This window comes from Grampus griseus (assembly GCF_964374135.1).
Source record: "Grampus griseus genome assembly, chromosome: 14".
Taxonomy (NCBI): Eukaryota; Metazoa; Chordata; class Mammalia; order Artiodactyla; family Delphinidae; genus Grampus; species Grampus griseus.
Window position 1 is genome coordinate 63,648,032 of NC_139008.1, and position 22,826 is coordinate 63,670,857.

Here is a 22,826-nt window from a genome sequence, read left to right on the forward strand (position 1 = left end):
TTTCTCTTAAAAGTGAGTTTCAAGAGGCCCACTGAGGTTCAACTAAGTTGTGTTCCTTAATATATTCAGTGCCTGGTGCATTGTTTCCAAACCAGAGAAAAAAGACAAATGGTTTAATTTTCAAGATAATTTGTGAAATTACAAGTTTTGTGGTCTAAATAAATAGTATCAAATGGATTACATTCTTCAGCTCCTCGTGCAAATACAATTTCTTTAGGATTTTCAAGGAACAAATTTTTTTTCCATACTGAGTGGCAAATCCATGATATAAGGTAGTGATCTTCTTACGTTGACAGCTGGGAGAGGTTTGACTCTTAGTGTATATAAGGGACGAGCTTCCAGTTCTTAATGTTTGTAAATTGAATTCCTCAAGATTTACCTCAACTAAAAGCACACTGTGCTCCTGCATATTACCCTCTGTATGTGATAAAGATGAATCACAGTACTAAACTTTTACCAGGCAGTTCTCAAAGTGTAATTAGGGACCCCTAGGATTTCTCGAGACCCTTTTTGGAAGTCCAGGAGGTCAAAAACATTTTCATAATAATACTAAAATGTTACTTGCCTTTTGACTCTTATTCTCTCATGACTGTATTGTGGAATTTTCTAGAGGCTGCATGACATAGGATGTTGAAACAGGTTAAATGCAGAAGCAAATTAGGAGAATCCAGCTCTCTTTTATTAAGCTAGATAGCAGAGAGATTTGCAAAACTGTACAAACAGTGCCATTCTCCTTACTACATTTTTTAACCATTTTTAAAAATTGAAGGATAGTTAATTTACAACGTTGTGTTAGTTTCAGGTGTACAGCAAAGTGATTCAGTTATATTCTTTTTCAGATTCTTTTCCATTATAGGTTATTACAAGGTATTGAATATGGTTCCCTGTGCTATACAGCAGGTCCTTGTTATGTATCTATTTTATACATAGTAGTGTGTATCTGTTAATCTCAAATTCCTAATTTATTCCTTCCCCACTTTCCCTTTTGGTAAACATAGTTTGTTTTCTATGCCCGTGAGTCTATTTCTGTTTTGTAAACAAATTCATTTATATCATTTTTTTAGAGTCAACATTTAAGTGATAATTGGAATTCCCTGGCAGTCCAGTGGTTAGGACTCTGTGCTTTCACTGCTGTGGGCCATGGTTCAATCCCTGGTTGGGGAACTAAGATTCTGCAAGCTGCGCCACACAGCTAAAAAAGAAAAAAATTTCAGCGATATTGTATGCTATTTGTCTTTCTCTGCCTGACTTACTTCACTTAGTATGATAATCTCTTTCTAGATCCATCCATGTTGTTGCAAATGGCATTATTTCATTCTTTTTTATGACTTAGTAATATTCCATTGTGTGTATATGCTGCATCTTCTTTATCTATTTATCTGTTGATAGACATTTAGGTTGTTTCCATGTCTTGGCTATTGTAAATACTGCTGCTGTGAACATAGGGGTGCACGTATCTTTTCAAAATATAGCTTTGTCCAGATATATGCTCAGGAGCATATGACAACTCTATTCCCACCAACAGTCGGAATGTAAAAGAAAAAGGTTTCCTTTTTCTCCATACCCTCTCCAGCATTTATTATTTGGAGACTTCTTAATGATGGCCATTCTGACCAGCATGAGATGGCACCTCATGGTAATTCTGATTTGCATTTCTCTAGTAATTAGCAGTGTTGAGCATTTTTCCATGTGCCTGTTGGCCATCTGTATATCTTCTTTGGATAAATGTCTATTTTGGTCTTCTGCCTATTTTTTTTTAATTGGGTTGTTTGTTTTTTTGATATTAAGCTATATGAGCTGTTTGTATATTTTGGAGATTAATCTCTTGTCAGTTGCATTGTTTGCAAGTATTTTCTCCCAGCCTGTAGATTGTCTTTTCATTTTGTATATGGATTCCTTTGCTGAGCAAAAGCTTTTAAGATTAATTAGATCCCATTTGTTTATTTATTTTTTTATTTCCTTACTCTAGGAGATGGATCCAAAAATATATTGCTGTGATTTATGTCAAAGAGTGTTCTGCCGATGTTTTCCTCTAGGAGTTTTACAGTATCCAGTCTTATATTTAGGTCTTTAATCCATTTTGGGTTTATTTTTCTATATGGTGTTAGAGAATGTTCTAATTTCATTCATTTACATGTAGTTGTCCAGTTTTCCCAGCACCACTTATTGAAGAGACTGTTTTTTCTGCGTTGTATATTCTTGCCTCCTTTGTTGTAGATTAATTGACCATAAGTGCATGGGTTTATTTCTGGGCTTTCTGTCCTTTTCCATTGATCTGTGTGTCTGTTTTTGTGCCAGTACCATACTTTTTTGATTACTGTAGCTTTGTAGTATAGTCAAGTTAGGGAGTGTGATTCCTCCAGCAGTGTTTTTTCTCAAGATTGTTTTGGCTATTTGGGATCTTTAGTGTTTCCACACAAATTAAAAATTTTTTTGTTCCAGTTCTGTGAAAAATGCCATTGGTGATTTGATAGGGATTGCATTGAATCTGTAGATTTCCTTGGGTAGTATGGTCATTTGAACAATATTCATTCTTCTAATCCAAAAACAAGGTATATCTTTGCATCAGTTTGTCATCTTCAGTTTCTATCATCGGTGTCTTGTAGTTTTGGGGTACAGGTATTTTCCCTCCTTAGGTACATTTATTCCTAGGTATTTTATTCTTTTTGATGTAGTGTTAAATGGGATTGTTTGCTTAATTTCTCTTTCTGATATTTTGTTGTTAGTGTATAGAAATGCAACAGATTTCTGTATATTAATTTTGTATCCTGCAACTTTATTGAATTCATTGATGAGCTCTAGTATTTTTCTGGTAGCATCCTTAGGATTTTCTGTATGTAGCATCATGTCGTCTGCAAACAGTGACAGTTTTACTTTTACTTTTCCAGTTTGGATTCTTTTATTTTTTTTTCTTCTCTGATTGCTGTGGCTGGGACTTCCAAAACTATGTTGAATAAAAATGGCAAGAGTGGAAATCCTTTTCTTGTTCCTGATCTTAGAGGAAATGCTTTCAGCTTTTCACCCTTGAGTATGCTGTTAGGTGTCGGTTTGTCATATGTGGCCTTTATTATGCTAAGTATGTTCTCTCTGTGCCCACTTTCTGAAGAGTTTTTATCATAAATGGGTGTTGAATTTTATCAGAAGCTTTTTCTGCATCTGTTGAGATGATCATATGGTTTTTATTCTTCAGTTTGTTAATGGGTGTATAACATTGATTAATTTGTGGTGACCATGGTGTATAATCCTTTTAATGTATTGTTGGATTCTGTTTGCTGGTATTTTGTTGAGGATTTTTGCATCTGTGTTCATCAGTGGTATTGGCCTGTAATTTTCTTTTTTTTTGTAATATCTTTATCAGGGTGATTGTGACCTCATAGAATGAGTTTGGAAGTGTTCCTCCCTCTGCCATTTTTTGGAATAGTTTCAGAAGGATAGGTATTAATGCTTCTTTAAATGTTTGGTATAATTCACCTGTGAAGCCATCTGGTCTTGGACTTTTGTTTGTCGGGAGTTTTTAAGTTGCTTATTTAATTTCTTTTTTTTTAAATTTTATTTATTTTTGGTTGTGTTGGGTCTTTGTTGCTGCGTGCGGGCTTTCTCTAGTTGTGGCAAGTGGGGGCTACTCTTTGTTGCAGTGCACGGGCTTTTCATTGCGGTGGCTTCCCTTGTTGCGGAGCACGATCCCTAGAGCATGCGGGCTTCAGTAGTTGTGGCTCACAGGCTCTAGAGCACACACTCTGTGGTTGTGGCTCACTGGCTTGGTTGCTCTGCGGCATGTGGGATCTTACCGGACCAGGGATCGAGCCCATGTCCCCTGCATTGGCAGGCAGATTTTTAACCACTGCGCCACCGGGGAAACCCCAGGTTGCATATTTAATTTCATTACTGGCAATTGGCTGGTTCATATTTTCTGTTTCTTCCTGGTTCAGTCTTGGCAGGTTGTACATTTCTAAGAATTTGTCCATTTCTTCTAGGTTGTCCATTTTATTGGTATATAGCTGCTCCTAGTAGTCTCTTAAGATCCTTTGTGTTTCAGTGGTGTCAGTTGTAACTTCTCCTTTTCTGATTTTATTGATTTGGGCCCTCTCCCTTTTTTTTCTTGATGAGGCTGGCTAAAGGTTTATCAATTTTGTTTATCTTTTCAGAGAACCAGTTTTTAGTTTCATTGATGTTTTCTGTTTTGTTTTTCTTTTAGTCTCTACTTCATTTATTTCTGCTGTGATCTTTATGATTTCTTTCCTTCTACTAACTTTGGGTTTTGTTTGTTCTTCTCTAGTTGCTTTAGGTGTAAGTTTAGGTTGTTCATTTAAGATTTTTCATGTTTCCTGAGGTAAGCTAGTATCACTATAAACTTCCCTCTTAGAACTGCTTTTGCTGCGTCCCATGGGTTTTGGATTGTTGTGTTTTCATTTTCATTTGTCTCTAGGTATTTTTTTATTTCCTCTTTGATTTCTTCAGTGATCCATTGGTTGTTCAGTAGCATGTTGTTTAGCCTCCATGTGTTTGTGTTTTAAAAGAGGCTTGATATGATTTCAGGTTTCTTAAATTTACCAAGTCTTGCTTTCTTGCCCATCATGTGATCTGTCCTGGAGAATGTTCCATTTACACGTGCAAAAAATTTGTATCCTGCTGCTTTCAGATGGAATGCCCTGTAAATATCAGTTAAGTCCATCTGGTCTAATGTGTCATTTAAGACCTGTGTTTCCTTACTGAGTTTCTGTCTGGATGATCTGTCCATTGATGTAAGTGGGGTATTAAAGTTCCCCACTATTATTGTGTTACCATCAGTTTCTCCTTTTATGTCTGTTAACATTTGCCATATAATTGAGGTGCTCCTATGTTGTGTGCATACGTATTTACAATTAATTGTTCTATCTTCTTCTTGGATTGATCCTTTGATCATTATGTTTGTTTGGTTGGTTTTTTTTGGCCACACTCCTTAGCTTGTGGGATCTTAGTTCCTTGACCAAGGATTGAACCCAGGCCCTCGGCAGTGAGAGCACAGAGTCCTAATTACTGGACCACTAGGGAATTTCCAGTCATAGCCTTTTTCTTTCTTTTTCTAAAAAATATTTATTTGTTTATTTTATTTATTTGGTTGCACTGGGTCTTAGTTGCAGCAGGCATGTTCCTTAGTTGCGGCTTGGTGGCTTCTTAGTTATGGCATGCAAACTCTTCATTGTGGCATGCATGTGGGATCTAGTTCCCTGACCAGGGATCGAACCCAGGCCTCCTGCATTGTGAGCGTGGAGTCTTCCACTGCAACACCAAGGAAGTCCCCACATTCTTTATTTTAAAGTCTCTTTTGTCTGATATGAGTATTGCTACTCCAACTTTCTTTTGATTTCCATTTGCATGGAATACCTCTTCCCATCTCCTCACTTTCAGTCTGTATTTGTCTCGAAATCTGAAGTGAGTCTCTTGTAGGCAGCATATATATGGGTCCTGTTTTTGTATCCATTCAGCAGTCTGTCTTGTGGTTGGAGCATTTAGTCCATTTATATTTAGAGTAATTATTGATATGCGTGTACCTATTGTCATTTTGTTAATTGTTTTGGATTTGTTTTTGTAGGTCTTTTTTTCACCTTCTTTTGTCCTCTTCTGTGATTTGATGACTATCTTTAGTGTTGTGTTTGCATTCCTGTTTCTTTTTTGTATGTATATTTATTATAGATTTTGTATAGCAGCCTGTATATATGTTTTTGTATAGCAGGTTTTTGTATAGCAGGTTTTTGTATAGCAGCCTATATATATATATATACATGCTTGTTTTAAGTTGCTGATCTCTTACTTTCAAATGGGTTTTAGATACCCTGCATTTGTACTCTGCTCCCCTCATGATTATTGTTTTTGATATTATATTTTACATCTAATTGTTCTGTGTGTTTCTTTTGTTTTTAAAAATTTATTTATTTTATTTATTTATTTTTGACTGCGTTGGGTCTTTGTTACTGCGCGTGGACTTTCTCTAGTTGTGGTGAGCAGGGCTTACTCTTAGTTACAGTACGCAGTCTCCTCATTGTGGTGGCTTCTCTTGTTGCGGAGCACAGGCTCTAGGCGTGCGGCTTCATTAGTTGTGGCACACAGGCTCAGTAGTTGTTGCTTGCAGGCTCTAGAGCACAGGCTCAGTAGTTGTGGCGCGTGGGTTTAGTTGCTCTGCGGCATGTGGGATCTTCCGGACCAGGGCTTGAACCCATGTTCCGTGCATTGGCAGGCAGATTCTTAACTAATGTGCCACCAGGGAAGTCAGTTTTGTGTGTTTCTTTTTTTCTTTTTTTTTTTTTTGGTACACGTGCCTCTCACTGTTGTGGCCTCTCCCGCTGCAAAGCACAGGCTCCGGACACACAGGCCCAGCGGCCGTGGCTCACGGGCCCAGCTGCTCCACGGCATGTGGGATCTTCCCAGACCGGGGCATGAACCTGTGTCCCCTGCATCGGCAGGTGGACTCTCAACCACTGCGCCGCCAGGGAAGCCCCTTCTTTTGTCTTTTAACTACGTCCCCAGTAGCTTTGTATATGGATGATTCCCTACCTTTTTTGTATTTTTGCCTTTACCAGTAAGCTTTTCCATTTCATAATTTTCTTGTTTCTAATTGTGGCCTTTTCTTTTCTGCCTAGGGAAGTTCCCTTAGCATTTGTCATAAAGCTGGTTTAGGGTGCTGAATTCTTTTAGCTTTTGCTTGTCTGTTAAGCTTTTGATTTCTCCACCAAATCTGAATGAGAGCCTTGCTGGGTAGAGTATTCTTGGTTGTAGGTTTTTCTCTTTCATCACTTTAAGTGTATTGTGCCACTCCCTTCTGGTCTGCAGAGTTTCTGCTGAAAAAAATCAGCTGATAGCCTTATTAGGAGTTCCTTTGTGTGTTGTTGCTTTTCCCTTATTGCTTTTAATATTCTCTCTTTATCTTTAATTTTTGTCATTTCGATTACAGTGTGTTTTGGTGTGTTTCTCTGCAGGTTAGTCTTGTATGGCAGGGGTCCCCAACCCCTGGGCCATGGACCAGTAGCAGTCCGTGGCCTGTTAGGAGCTGGACCGCACAGCAGGATGTGAGTGGCAGGAGAGTGAGCTAAGCTTCATCTGCCACTCCCCATCGCTCGCATTAATGCCTGAACCATCCCATCCCCCACCCCGCCCCCTGTGGAAAAATTGTCTTCCATGAAACCAGTCCATGGTGCCAAAAAGGTTGGAGACTGCTGCTGTATGGGACTCTGTACCTCCTGGACTTGGGTGACTATTTCCTTTCCCAGGTTAGGGAAGTTTTCAGCTATTATCTCTTCACACATTTTCTCAGGCCCTTTCTCTCTTTTTCTACTCCTTCTGGGTCCCCTATAATGCAAACATTAGTGAGCTTGATGTTGTTCCAGAGGTCTCTTACACTGTCTTCATTTCTTTTCATTCTTTTTTCTTTTTGACGGCAGTGATTTCCACTACTCTGTGTTTCAGCTCACTGATCCATAATTCTGCCTCGTTTAGTCTACTGTTGATTCCTTCTAGTGTGTTTTTCATTTCTGTCATTATTTTCTTCTGTTTGGTTGCTCTTTATATTTTCTAATTCTTTGTTAAAAACTGCTAGTTTATTGCTCTCTGCATATATTTTCCTCCCAAGTCCTGTGATCATCTTTATGATGATTACTCAACTCTTTCTTGGGTAGATTGCCTATCTCCACATCACTGGTTCTTCTTCTGGGGTTTTATCTTGTTCCTTTGTCTGAAACATTCTTCTGTCACCTCATTTTTTTAATGTTTATTTATTTGTCTGCACCAGGTCTTAGTTGCAGCACATGGGATCTTCAGTGCCATGTGCAGGATCTTTTACTTGCAGCAAGCATGCAGGATCTTTTTTTTTAGTGCAGCATGCAGGGTCTTTAGTTGTGGCATGCAAACTCTCAGTTGCAGCATGTGGGATCTAGTTCTGTGACCAGGGATCGAACCCTGGCCCCCTGCATCCAGAGCGCAGAGTCTTAGCCACTGGACCACCAGGGAAGTCCCCGCCTCATTTTGTCTAAATTGCTATTTGTATTTTTATGTATGTGATAGGTTAGTTATGTTTCTCAGCCTTAGAGGAGTGGTCCTCTGTAGGAGATGTCCTATGTGTCCCAGCAATGCACTCCCCTCTCATCACCCAAGGGCCACAGGCCAGCTGGTCCCAGGGTAGTGTCTCGCCTGCGTTTGCAGAGTTGCAGCAAAAATCTGTATCCACCACAAGTGCTTGAAGTTATTGCCTTTTTGAAGAAAAACATACTTCTGGCAACAAATTGCATCACTTGTGGAATCTTGCTTAACTTCAATACCACAGCCAACGCCATGCTGCACCAAATCTGTATACTACATTTTTGAGATAAGTACAGTTATTTTGAAATGAGTTAATAATAAATATTGTTTAAATTCTCAGTTTTAATTTCGGATATAATGATTATCAATAGATGTAACCCATATTAATTAGAGGGATTATGAGACTAAAATGTTTCTGAACTGCTGCTTTAAAAGATGATTCAGTATTGTACAGAGGAAACCACTTTCATACAAGGCAAAATGCAATAAATGACTTTTTCCTCATTTGAGATTCTATCCCTGTTGTTTTGTATAACTGTAGGTGGTTCATTGTCATTGCTGTATAATGTTTCATTGTAGGAATATACCACAGTTTATACTTTTTGATGGACATTTGAGTTGTTTATATTTTGAGGCAGCATCAGGGGTCCCCCAGTACCACCCCCATGTCTTGAGATTTGCTAGAATTGTCCAGACTTGGCATATAGTTGTGCTCACAGCTAAGTTTTTTTTTGGGGGGGGGCTGCATCAGGTCTTAATTGCAGCCCACAGGATCTTTGTTGAGGCATGCAGGATCTTTCGTTACAGCATGCAGGCTCTTCATTGTGGTGCACAGGCTTCTCTTTAGTTGTGGCATGCAGGTTTTCTCTTCTCTAGTTGTGGCGCGCAGCTTCCAGAGCACGTGAGCTCTGTAGTTTGTGGCACACGGGCTCTAGATGAGGCGCACGAACTCAGTAGTTGTGGCACGCGGGCTTAGTTATCCTGCACCATGTGGGATCTTAGTTCCCTGATGAGAGATCAAACCTGCGTCCCCTGTATTGCAAGGCAGATTCTTTACCACTGGACCACCAGGGAAGTCCCTAAGATTTAATACAGAGGCATAATAAAGGTACACAGCTGGGGCTTCCCTGGTGGCGCAGTGGTTGGGAGTCCGCCTGCCGATGCAGGGGACACGGGTTTGTGCCCCGATCCGGGAAGATCCCACATGCTGCGGAGCGGCTGGGCCCGTGAGCAATGGCCACTGAGCCTGCGCGTCCAGAGCCTGTGCTCCGCAGTGGGAGAGGCCACAACAGTGAGAGGCCCGCGTACCGCAGGGGAAAAAAAAAAAAGATACACAACTGGATCAAAAAGGTGAGAAACACAGTTGGGATCCGGAGGAATCCATATATAGGCTTCCTTTTTCTCCTCTATGAACAGTCACACAGAGTTCACTCTTCCCCCAGCAGTGAAAATACAGCAACTTATGTGTGATGTTTCTGCCCAAGGAACCCCATTAAACCCTCAATGCCCAAGGTTTTTCCTGGGGTCTGGGCACATAGGCACTCTTGGCATAGCACCTATGAAACTCCAGACTCATAGAAGGAAAAGTGGTGTTTAGCATCAATCAGAGTTTGTTAAAACAGTACCCACATCCATTAGGGAAACTTTTTGTTTGTTTGGGGTGGGAGTGGGGTCCCTTTATTGGTCAAATTTTAGAGTATTATGGAAAAGTATTTCTGGCTCTAGACTAATAAAATTGGCCTTAAATGTCAAAATGAGTTTTGAGCATAATTGGAAGCAAAGTAGCCATCAGAATGTTAATGCCAATTCCAGCAGCCAATTAAGTAGAGTCTGCTTAATTTCAAGAGTAGAAGAAAAAAATGACAGCTCATTTGCATGCGTGCATGCGCACACGCACGCGTGCGCGCACACACACACACACACAGAGAAAGTGAATTTTTTTCTAACTATGAAGGAATATGTAGATGTAGCCAATCATCTCTTTTAAATGGCTGTGCTTGGGTTAATGTTTCTTTTTTTTTTTTCCAAATTTTTGAAATTGTGTCATCATGAGGAGGTGGTAAAATACATATAGCACAAAATTTACCATCGTAACCATTTTTAAGTGTACAGTTCAGTGGTATTAAGTATATTCATTGTTGTGCAACTATCACCACCGTCTACCTTCAGAACACTTTTCATCTTTCAAAACTGTAACTCTGTGCCATTAAACAATAATTCCCCATTTCCTTCTTTCCCCAGCTTCTGTCAGCCACCATTCTACTTGACTACTCCAGTTACCTCCTATTAGTGAAATCACATAGTATTTGTCTTTTTGTAGCTGGCTCATTTCACTTAGTGTGATGTTGTCAAGGTTTATCCGTGTTGTAGCATGTGTTACAGTTTTTTACCTTGCAAGCAGGCTTTCCTAAGGTTAGCAGTTGTAGACCAGCTATATTAACTCTTTTCTGTACAGGGGCCGTTACAAATAATGAACATTTTTATTTATGGTACATGTGTGTAAGCACTGCACTGAACAATGGAATTGTGATTTCATAGGGTATACATGTATATAAATTTAGTATATAAGGTCAAATGGTTTTCCCAAGTTTTATACCAATTTATAATCTCACATACTGAGATTTTCATTCAGATCAGCGTCTTAGTCCTTTTAGGCTCTTAGAATAGAATACCATAGACTAGGTAGTTTATAAACAACCAATATTCATCTCTCATAGTTTTGAAGGTTGCTAAGTCCAAGATCAAGGTGTCAGCAGATTCGGTGTCTCATGAGAGCCCACTTCCTGGTTCATAGATGGCCATCTTCTCACTGTTTCCTCACAGGGCAGAATGGGCAAGAGAGCTCCCTGGTGTCTTTTTTATAAGGGCACTAATGCCATTCACTAGGGCTCTGTCCTCATGACCTAGCCACCTCCAAAAGGCCTCACTTCCAAATATCAACACATTGGAAATGAGATTTCAAGATAGGAATTTTGAGGGCTTAGAAAAACATATAGTCTATAGCAATTGATATTGAAACTATAACTATATTTGGAGACAATACAAGGTGAGAAATGTTTGTTAAATTTGATATCCATTCATTGTTAAAAAACAAACAGCAAACCAATTATAGCAGGAACTTCCTTAATCTGATGACAGTTGTATGTATAAAACACACTTTAGCAAGCCTGTGCTAAGTGATGAAATTTCAAAAGCTTTCCCTCTGATATTAGGAACCAGATAGGATCTCTTTTCTCTTCACTGTAATCCTGAACATCATAGCCTAGCAAATAAGATATAAGGATTGGGGCTTCCCTGGTGGCGCAGTGGTTGAGAGTCTGCCTGCCGCTGCAGGGGACACGGGTCCGTGCCCCGGTCCAGAAAGAACCCACATGCCGCGGAGCGGCTAGGCCCGTGAGCCATGGCCGCTGGGCCTGCGTGTCCGGAGCCTGTGCTCCGCAACGGGAGAGGCCACAACAGTGAGAGGCCCGCGTACTGCAAAAAAAAAAAAAAAGATATAAGGATTGGAGGGACTTCCCTGGTGGTCCAGTGGATAAGACTCCATGCTTCCAATGCAGGGGGCCCAGGTTCAATCCCTCGTCAGGGAGCTAGATTCTGCGTGCATGCAGCAACTAAGAATTCACATTCTGCAACTAAGAGTCCACATGCTGCAACTAAGAACTCGCATGCCCAACTAAGAAGCCTGCGTGCTGCAACGAAGATCCCACGTGCCCCAGCTAAGACCCAGCACAGCCAAAATAAATAAATAATACATAAATAAATAAAATATTTTTTAAAATATATAAGGATTGGAGAAACATAAATAAAACTGCCATGGGCTTCCCTGGTGGCGCAGTGGTTGAGGGTCCGCCTGCTGATGCAGGGGACGCGGGTTCGTGCCCCGGTCCGGGAAGATCCCACATGCTGTGGAGTGGCTGGGCCCGTGAGCCATGGCCGCTGGGCCTGCGTGTCCGGAGCCTGTGCTCCGCAACGAGAGAGACCACAAAGGTGAGAGGCCCGCATACCGCAAAAAAAACTGCCATTATTCATAGATACAATGATTGCCTTATTTGTATTGCATTTGAGCTTACCGATCCGTTATTTTTCCTTTTCTTTCCTTTCCTTTCTTTTTCTTTTTTCTTTTCTTTCCTTTTTCCTTTTTCTTTTTCTTTTTTTCTACCATCATGTTGAAAACATTGTCTAATTTGGAGGAGAATTAACACCTTTAGATTATTATATTTCTGTATCCGTGAAAGCCTTATTTGGTCTTTTTTGTTTTATAGATTTATTTTTATTTATTTATTTTGGCTGCTTTGGGTCTTCGTTGCTGTGCACGGGCTTTCTCTAGTTGTGGCTAGTGGGGGCTACTCTTCATTTTGGTGCAAGGGCTTCTCATTGTGATGGCTTCTCTTGTTCGGAGCACTGGCAATAGGTGCTCAGGCTTCAGTATTTGTGGCATATGGGCTTTAGTAGTTGTGGCTCGCGGGCTCTAGAGTGCAGGCTCAGTAGTCATGGTGCATGGGCTTAGTTGCTCCGCAGCATGTGGGATCTTCCTGGACCAGGGCTCGAACCCGTGTCCCCTGTGTTGGCAGGCGGATTCTTAACCACTGCGCCACCAGGGAAGCCCTTATTTGGTCTTGTATTTATGAAAGGAATCATTAAGATTTTGGTAGGCATATGTAAATGGAACAGTAATTCCATGTGGAGGAGACTTCGTTAGCAAAGTCAGAAAAGGCCACACAGGTAGCAAGAGTTTAGTTCACCTGTGTGCATTTGGTATTTCTGGTGTGTAAGAGAAGAGGTAAGGTGCTGGTGGTCTGTAACTGTACCAGGAAGCAAGCGTGGCAGTTTCCACTGCAAGGTAAAGGTAAATGTTTTGTACTCTGGCTACTTATTTGGAGAATACACAATCTGGAAGGTAGTTTTATACCTTAAACTAGACAGTTCCTTTGACCTACCAGTATCTCTCCTTGACATTCATCTTAAGATAAAATAATAAACAATGTGCACTAACATTATTTATAATGTCAAAAAAAATTGAACCACCTAAATGTTCTATAAAAGCCTGAGTAAATGACAGTACCTCAGTTTAATGGAATATGATGTAGTCATATCAAGTCTGGTTCAGAGGTATAACAGAAAGGTATACTTCTTCCTATTCCTCCTGACAAATACAACAAAAAAACAATGGACGTTATGTATAAAACAAAAGTAAGAAGACTCTGAAAGATGGAGAGAAGAAGGCAGATTGGCTAGTGACCTTGAGACTCAAGTACACAGCAGTGAGTTCCCTTGGCTTTGTGCTGTCATCATATATCCTGGACTGTGGTCTGGAGAAGCCAGTATTATGGAAATACTAAGAGCACAGACCAAAGGCAAACAAACCAAAACCCACAAAAAAAACCCCACCTCCTTCTAGCCAAAGGACTAGGAAAGGAGCAACCAAACAAGATACAAAACTTTTGGACAAAAATCACTCTGTGGCAGTCAAACACCTCAGGAAAAAACCCACAATAATATACACCCTTCCCCTTCCCCTACAAGGCCTACTGGGGAGCCTGAGCTCCCACCCCTGCCCAGCAGTAGGGAACCCCTCTTTCCTTCTACAAATCAACAGAGGGTGAGTGGGGAGCCTGGGATTATACCCCACCTGAGAGCATCAAAGATTCTTCTCTTCCCAATGGCACACTATCAGAGGATGCCTCGAAAATAGAAGACGTAGATAAGATCTGGAGTCTTACAACATAGAACCCAAAACATCCAGGATACAGCAGAAAATCGCTTGTCATGCCAAGAACTGACCATCTCAAGTGGAATGAGAAAAGGTAACCAACAAACATCAGTTAAGATGACCCAGATGTTTGAAATATGTGACGAGTTTTGAAGCAGCCATCATAAAAATGCTTCAGTGAGCAGTTACCAACACAAATGAAGAAATACAAAGCCTCAGCAAGGAAATAGAAGATGTAAAGAAGCACTAAATGGAAAGTTGAGAACTGACAATTATAATAATGAAATTAAAAACTCAGTGATGGGGACTTCCCTGGTGGCACAATGGATAAGAATCTGCCTGCGAATGCAGGGGACACGGGCTCAAGCCCTGGTCCTGGAAGATCCCACATGCCACGGAGCAGCGAAGCCTGTGAGCCACACCTACTGAGCCTGTGCTCTAGAGCCGGTGTGCCACAACCACTGAGCCCGCATGCCACAACTGCTGAGCCTGCGTGCCTGAAGCCTATGCTCTGCAACAAGAGAAGCCACCGCAAGGAGAAGCCCGCGTGCCACAACAAAGAGTGACCCCCACTCACAATGACTAGAGAAAGCCCGCGCAGCAACAAAGACCCAATGCAGCCAAATAAATAAATAAGAAATTTTAAAAACCCAGAAAAACAACTCAGTGATGGACTCAACAATAGACTGTAGAGAACAGAGGAAAGAATCAGTGAACTTGAAGCTGGAACAATAGAAAACTACCCAGTCTATTTATTGGGAAGTCCACTACCCAATCTAAACAACATACAGAAAATAAGTAAAAAAACATGAACAGAACCTCAGGGATTTAAAAGAGCATAACAAAAGATCTGAGTCACAGTAGGAGGAGAGAAAGAATGTGGGGCTGAAATAATGCCTGAGAAGTTCCCAAATTTAACAAAAGATCCAAGCCTACAGATTCAAAAAGGCTGAGCAGACCTCAAAGAAGACATCCCATCCCAGGAATTCCCTTGTTGTCTAGTGGTTAGGACTCCGAGTTCTCACTGCTGAGGGCCCAGGTTCAATTCCTGGTCAGGGAACTGGAATCCCACAAGCCCTGTGGTGTGGCCAAAAAAACAACAACAACAAAAAGACATCCCATCCCATCCCCAAAAAATCTTGAAAGCAACAGAGAAAGCATCAGTAACCATGGATGCCAGAAGGAAGTGGCATATTTGTCAAGTGCTGAGAGAAAAGATTGTCAACCCAGAATCTTGTATCTATCAAAACATATCCTTCTTGAATGAAGGGTAGAAGGATCAAAATATTTTCACATGAAGTAAAGCTAAGAGAATTTTTCTTCAGCAGTCCTACACTAAAATAATGGCTAGGGAATTCCCTGGCGGTCCAGTGCCACGCTGTCACTGCCAAGGGCCCGGGTTCAATCCCCGGTTGGGAAACTAAGATCCCACAAGCCACAGGGTGTGGCCAGAAAAAAAAAAAAAAAAAGCTAAAAGAGCTTCTTGAAACAGAAAGGAACGATAAAAGAAGGAATCTTAAAATATCAGGATAGGTGAAGGAAAAATGGAAAGAGTAAAAATATAGGTAAATACAATAGACTTTACTTCTCTTGGGTTGTCTAAATTATGTTTGATGGTTGAAGCAAAAATATAGGTAAATACAATGGACTTTACTTCTCTTGGGTTGTCTAAATTATGTTTAATGGTTGAAGCAAAAATTATAACCTTGTCTGTTATGGTTGTCAGTATATATAAAGGAAATATTTAAGACAATTATTATTATAAACCGGGGAGGATAAAGGTAGATAGGGTTTCTATACTTCTTGGTCTTGATTTCAGTGGTGATAACGTTAATGTACACATGCCATAAAATGGCATAGAACTATACACACGTATTACCATGGTAGTTTCCTAGTTTTGATATTGCACTATAATTACATAAAATATAAACATTGGGGGAACCTTGGTGCAGGATACAGAGGAACCTATCTGCTGTTTTTTGCAACTTCCTGTGATTATCGTTATTTCAAAATCTTAAAAGAGCCGCCACCTGGGCTGCTCCTGTAGCAATGGCTCCCTTTGTGACCTTGGTCCTGCTCGGGCTGCTCTCGCTGTCTGGCCTGAACACTGTCCATCGTCCTCCGAAGGTTCAGGTTTACTCACGACACCCCGCAGAGAATGGAAAACCAAATTACCTGAACTGCTATGTGTCTGGGTTCCATCCACCCCAGATTGATTTGCTGAAGAATGGGGAGAAGATGGAAATGGAGCAATCAGACCTGTCTTTCAGCAAGGACTGGTCTTTCTACCTTCTGGTCCACACTGCGTTCACTCCCAATGGAGTGGATCAGTATACCTGCCACATGAAACACGTTACTCTCAGAGAGCCCAAGATAGTTAAGTGGGATCGAGACCACTAACCAGCATCATGGAGGTTTGAAGATGCCTCATTTGGTTTGGACTAATTCCAAATTCTGTTGTCTTGTTTTTTATTTTTTAATTTTCTTTTTTTAAATTTATTTTGTTGAAGTGTAGTTGATTTATAATGTTGTGTTAACTTCTGCTGTGTAGCAAAGTGATTCAATTATTCTTGTCTTGCTTTTTAATGCTTATGTTTTTATGCTTTATGCATATAAATCAGAAGTTGTATTGATGTTACCGCAAATATCATCTTCTTTATAATTCTACCTAGGGCGCTATGTCTCCACGTTTGACCTGTCTTGGCAGGTAGCTGTAGTGGGGGTTCTGGCAACCTAGAGGTGGGGAAGACAGAATTTCAGGTTTAACATCAGCATCTCGGTCAAATCTGAATTCTTCAGTCTCTTCTGCATACAAAACTGGATAATAAGATAGTATGCATGTTTAGAGTAAACTTCCAATTTGTAATTTTTCTTAGAATTTTGGAAAATTTTTGAAAGATAATTTTCAGAATTATGGAAATTTATTACAGTGGATAAAACATTTTGCCATATAAAATTCATATTTACCTCTTACATCTGTTAGAGAGAGACTTGGTTGTGCCTATTTTGTTTGTTTCACTAATTAAAACAATGGTAAAACACTGTGTTCAGCTTCTCAAAGGAACAACAGCTGACTTCTCAATGTCAGTGGGATCCAGAACATAGCAGAAAGTAATCATGAATGTAGTAAAACAACTGCCTACCTAGAATTCCATACACAACAAAAATATCTTTTAAAAAATTACAGCAAAGTAAACATCATTAGATAAAAAGTCAGATTTCAGTTCCTTTTAGATCCTTACTAAAGGAGATTCTAAATGATGCACTTCAGGCAGAGAGAAGGCCTAAAATGTGAGAAGAAAGGAAGAGCAAAGGAAATGTATCAGTTCTGTGTAAAAAGAAATCAACCTAAATAAGCACATAAACTGAATATTTAATATCTAACTAGTAGAGGGCACAGGAGCTTATGGAGTGCTAGTGATGTTTTATTTCTTGACATGGATGGTGGTTACAAGAGATTTTGCTTTGTAATTTTTTGTTAAATGTACATATATTCTGCACATTTTAAAGGAATGTTATTTCACATTAAAAATCATAAAATTAAAAAAAATCTTAAAAGATAAAAAAAATTTTAGTCTGGTGGCTTATCTATACCCATTGTCTTGTAAGATCTCTATAAGTGTTGCCCTTAGGATCCAGTGGACTAGATTCCCCTCATACTTTGCATTCTTACATTCTGTCTTCCTCAGAAGCATCTTTCTCAAGGCTGCACTTTCACTTCTTCAGTTGGCCCTTCTGTAAAGCCTTCCTTGTCCCCCTAAGTCTGCATGCCAGTAGTGTCCTGCACACATGTACTGTGATCATACTGTAATGAATGCCTTACTTTTCAGTTTTCCCACTAGACTATGAGGAAACAACTGTGCTCTTATTTATTAAGTAACTGAATGAGAGGGAAGGATAACAGAACAATGGCCTATCTTCCCTCTCGGATAGAGGATTGCCTGGCATCTATAGTATATATAGCCTTGAGTCCGTTTCTCTAACTTAAGTTAATCTTTTCCCTCCTTTGTCCATCCATAAGAAAACTTAGTCATTTCCTTCAGTCTTTCCATAGATTTAATCTGCTTGTGTTTACTGTTTGAGGCCTGATTGCATTATTTGTAGTAGGGAGTGAATAGCATTCTCTTACACTTAATTTTTATTCCCGATTGCCGGTAGAGTTGGTTGCATTGTATACCTGTCATTTACTTAAAACAAGCACTCAACTAAGGTTTAAAAGAACATTTTTGGTATGAAATGTGGTAAACTGTACAAACATTTTCATTTAACATGGTTCAATTTGATACACTCTTCTTTCCCAAAGGGAAATATTTTAGTTTTTTCTCAATATTGTATGATACATTTGGAAAATCCAACATAATTTCACATCCAGAAATAACTACTGTTGTAATTGTCCTTCCAGATACTTAAAATACTATATAAATGTATGTGTGTTATTTTCAAAAATAGATTGTTGGAATATACTGCCATGTTTCCTGGTTTTTCACTTAGTATATTATAGACACCTTTCTTCAATGCATACAAATCTGCCTCCTACCTTAAGCATTCTGATGTATGATGGTATTACAGTTTTTCATGCAGTTTTGTGTTGAGGACCTATATGTTTTCCATTTCTTCTTGTTAAGAAACGATATTTTGCTGATGAATAATTTGTGTGGTACATGTTACATCTTTGAACACTTGATGATTTTATAAAAATAAATCCTAGAAGTCATCATTGTCCTTTCAGGCAAGCAAGAATTCAGATTGATGTTTTATTTTGTTTTGTTTTGAACTTACTATTTTGCTGTGTTTTAGGGAATTGAAGTAAAAATAAAAATATTTTGTGAACTTTGAAGAAAATATTTGTATTGGTACATTCCTCTTAGCAAAAGAGCTGAGAATCTTAGTTTAAAGAAAGACCTGAAAAAATACAGGGGAGGTGCTGATAACTTTCACGGGAATACTAAAATCTAACCAGTGGAAGCCTGCGCATTTGGAGGTGCTCTGATTTGCAAACAGACCACTGGAAGGTAGAAGGCATCTTTTTTTGTTGTTAACTTCCGATTTAGAAGATTTAGGGAACTGATGGTTAGGAGGTAGGCAGAACCAATGAAGAAATGAACTTCTGAAGACGTGAGGCTCTGAGTCATTAAGTTGATATCCTGGACTGATTTGGGAACTGTTCAGCTGGAAACACTGTAAGCTTGGTTACCTGTACCTGAGGTGACTTGTGATGAACCCCTCAATACAAGGAACCTGAGTGCCTCTCTTCACGAGAGGAAGGCAATGCCCTATTCTGCCCAGGCTGCTGAGCATAGAAGGGAATTTGTTAGATTTGGGGTAGTAGAGAAGAAAATCAAGGAGGCTGAATTTCTTTCATAAAGGAAACAGAATTTGGTTAACCTTTGAGAGGGATTTGAGTTCATAATAGTGCTCTTGGAGTTATTCTTTTCCTTATTATTTCAAAGGGTTCAGCACTATCAGATTTATGTTAGATCACTGTCCAGTTTTAGAAGTTGAACAGTGCTATTTATCTTTTCAGAACTCAACAGTAACAATTGAAGAATTCCATTGCAAGCTCCAAGAGGCTACAAACTTTCCTCTTCGTCCTTTTGTTATTCCATTCCTCAAGGTAATTTTTATGAGATAACTACTGGAATGTAATTTATCTTCAACATTTCCTCAAGATCTGTTACTGATCCCTGTTCTATGATCTACATCAGGGCAGCTTGCCACATTTTATATCTGTATTATATTTGGGGCTGCTACAGAAGTGTGAGTGGTTTGCGAATAAGCTTTATGCTTGATGAGATGAGAGTTGCAAAAGCCTTGAGTCATGGTCTGTATGCAGACACTGTTGGTGACACACAGAAGGAGCAGGTGGGGAGGCAGGGAACAGGAGTAGAGTGGGATGGAGGTACGCATGGCATGGAGGTTGGGCTCTTAGCAAAGGAAGTAACTGGACACAGTCTTTTGGTTGTGGCCGGGGGGGGGAAGAGTGTGTGTTACAGGAGGAGGCTCTCAAAACAGAGGCCTTTGTAAGTTAGGACTAACCCTTAGGACAGGAGCATGTGGGAAGGCAGTGTTTACTTCTTTCCTCCCCCCAGTTAGTCTAGTTCTAATTACATCCTCTGGAATTAATGTCCCCTGGAACATAACTTTTGGGGACACTGTTTAAAATTATTATACGTACCTGATAGGTGAGCCAGTGTTAAATTTATATATAATATGCTCCTTTAAAAAAAAAAACGTTTTATTTTGAAATAATTTCATGCTCACAAAAAAGTTTCAAGATGGTACAATAAAATTCAGATTCTCCAAATGTTGATATTTTATCGCATCTGCATTATTATTCTCTTTTCTTTCCATTTATTTTTTCCTCAGAAATGTTTCAGGGTAAGCTGCAGACATGATACATCTAAATACTGATACTTTAGTATAATTATCAAATCAAGAAATTAACATTGATATTTATAACACTATTATCTATAGACCTTATTCATATTTCACCAGATGTCCCACAAATGTCCTTTTTAACAAAATGTCTTTTTTTTTGGTCCTGTATCTAATTCAGGATCACATGTTGGATTACGTTGTCATATCTCTTCGGTCCATTTTAATCTGGAACAGCTTCTCAATCTTTTATGATTTGGACAGTTTTGAAGAGTACAGAATAGTTATTTTATATCATATGTTTCAATTTGGATTTTTCTGATACTTCTTCATGATGAGAATGAGGTTATGCATTTTAGGCAGAAATAGCAGGTAGGTGGTATTACTGCATGCTATCAGGAGACATAGATGTTAATTTGTCTCATAAATTGGTGATGTGGACTTTGATAAAGGTGGTGTCCACCATGCTTTCCCACTGTAAAGTTACTATTTTTCCCATTAAACAATTTTTAAAAACATGTAACATTATGACTCATACAGATTTTAAAAAGTGAACCTGTATCATAGATTTTATTTAATTCATTATTAATGAGGGAATCTGTAAGGTGTTATAACCTGTTCAGGGGAGAAGCCAAAGAACAGACATTATAGGTCAGGATTATTGATAAGAATATGCAAACAAAAGTAAAATTGGCTTCTTCCGCAGTGGGCAAGGGAAGTCTCTAGAACCTCTATGCATGTAATTTTATGCATGTTCATAGACAACAAGTTTTTTGCTTTGCAACCGGTTATGTGTAACTTGCAGTCCTATAAAATAGGTCAAAGGCAATGAATGACTAGAGTCAGATAACAGTGTATTCTAGACCAGGCATAGTCTGGAAACTTGGGACCGGTATCCAGCCCACCACATTGTTTTGCAAAGCCCTGGAGGTGAACATTTGTAATCGATTTGGTAATATGGAGCACTAACTTTGAACCCCAAATAAGCTAAAAATGTTATCCTCAATCCCTCCCTATCAAATGAATTCTATTCTTTTTATTAGTAGTAGACTATACAAAAAAAACTGAGCTCAACTTTTTTGTATTTTGACTTTTTTAAAAAATTTATTAATTTATTTATTTTTGGCTACGTTGGGTCTTTGTTGCCACTCGTGGGCTTTCTCTGGTTTCAGCGAGCGGGGGCTACTCTTCGTTGTGGTGCGGGGGCTTCTCATTGCTGTGGCTTCTCTTGTTGCGGGGCACGGGCTCTAGGTGCGCGGGCTTCAGTAGTTGTGGCATGCGGGCTCAGTAGTTGTAGTTTGCGGGCTCAGTAGTTGTAGTTTGTGGGCTCTAGAGCACAGGCTCAGTAGTTGTGGCACACGGACTTAGTTGCTCCGCGGCATGTGGGATCTTCCCAGCCCAGGGCTTGAACCCGTGTCCCCTGTGTTGGCAGGCAGATTCTTAACCACTGTGCCACCAGGGAAATCCCTGTATTTTGACTTTTGTCAGTACAGTATTTGTAGAAATTTGTTTTCTCTCTTTTATATGAGTACTCACGTAATATCTTCAGTTTTGTCTTGACAAAATAAATATGCCCCTTTTACCTTCTTTTACTTTACCTTTATTTTCTAAGAAAATGTAATGCATCAAAAAGGTGGGTCATCTTAGCTGAAGTACTGATTCTGGTTTTTTAAAACTTTTAAAATTAGAGCGTTATAGACACGCAGGAAAATGCATAGGTCTCAGTGCACAGCCTGTGTTGGGCTCTGTTCTGATGGCATTGACACCTTGGCCTCTCAGAGCAGTCTGTGGTGCCTTTTTCAGCCTTGAAACAGCTGTGTGTTCTATCTTGGTCTCTTTTCTGTGTATCAGAGCCAGTAGATAATTATTTCCCCCAAGACTCCAGAATCAGAGAGATTTGGGAAATTTGTGTTAATAGGAAATGATTAGCATATTTAAAAATTCATCAGAGGGCACATGTCACAAATGTAAAGATCTGACATGATTTTTTTTTCAATTAAGTTTTTACAGTTGCTACAAGATTGAGGTTATAGAACAGACTTAAAAGTGTTTTATATCATCAAATTCTCTATTCTTAACTTTTGTTATTTTGGAAAACAGCATGAGGTAGGTTGTTCTGGCAGCCTTTTGGCTAGCATTTGGGTTTTTGTCAATTTATTTCTGCTTTAAAACAGTCACTAATTATGGTGCCTGCTAAATTAACTGTTGGTAAAGGGATAACTACTTGCATGTATTAAACTCTCCTTTTACTTTTTCATCTCTTTCCCTTGGGATAAAGACTTACTGTGGGCTCAGTCTGAGTTGTTTTTAAATTTGGGGGGAAATATAATAATTTTTTTAACAAAATAAATATGGGGAAAGTATATTTTAAATATGAAGGACTTAACAGTTAAGTTTAAAGATGCACAGGGTTTTTTGTATGATTTGTCCTGTTAGAGGTTTAAGTTTGAGGAGAAAGAAAAATAATCAGTACATAAATAATTATCCTTTTACAAAATAAGGAAACATGCTCAATGGAGCACCACAATAAGAAATATTAGATTCTGCCCATGGGTTACCTGTGTATACTCAGATCCTAGACTAGTCTAAGGTTTGTTGCCTTCATTTCCATCACTCCTGTTACTTTTTTCAAAACCCCATGTTCCAACTAAGCCAGAATAGTCACTGTTTCCGGAATTCCGTGGCAGCTGTA

General features: G+C 39.4%; 2 protein-coding genes across 3 annotated transcripts in view; both read left to right on the top strand.

The window, feature by feature from the left end:
* The window catches only part of CBFA2T2 (CBFA2/RUNX1 partner transcriptional co-repressor 2), a 170,422-nt gene that overhangs the window by 126,289 nt on the left and 21,307 nt on the right, over positions 1–22,826 (top strand). For both annotated transcript variants that reach the window (XM_082671225.1, XM_082671226.1), the window contains exon 4: positions 19,284–19,373. In XM_082671225.1, coding sequence (XP_082527351.1) covers positions 19,284–19,373 — 90 coding nt within the window. The remainder of the gene's footprint in view (positions 1–19,283; positions 19,374–22,826) is intronic.
* LOC309832936 (beta-2-microglobulin-like) lies at positions 15,800–16,315 on the top strand. The gene has a single exon (XM_082670995.1). The coding sequence runs from the start codon at positions 15,809–15,811 to the stop codon at positions 16,157–16,159; it is 351 nt and encodes a 116-aa protein (XP_082527121.1). The 5' UTR covers positions 15,800–15,808; the 3' UTR covers positions 16,160–16,315.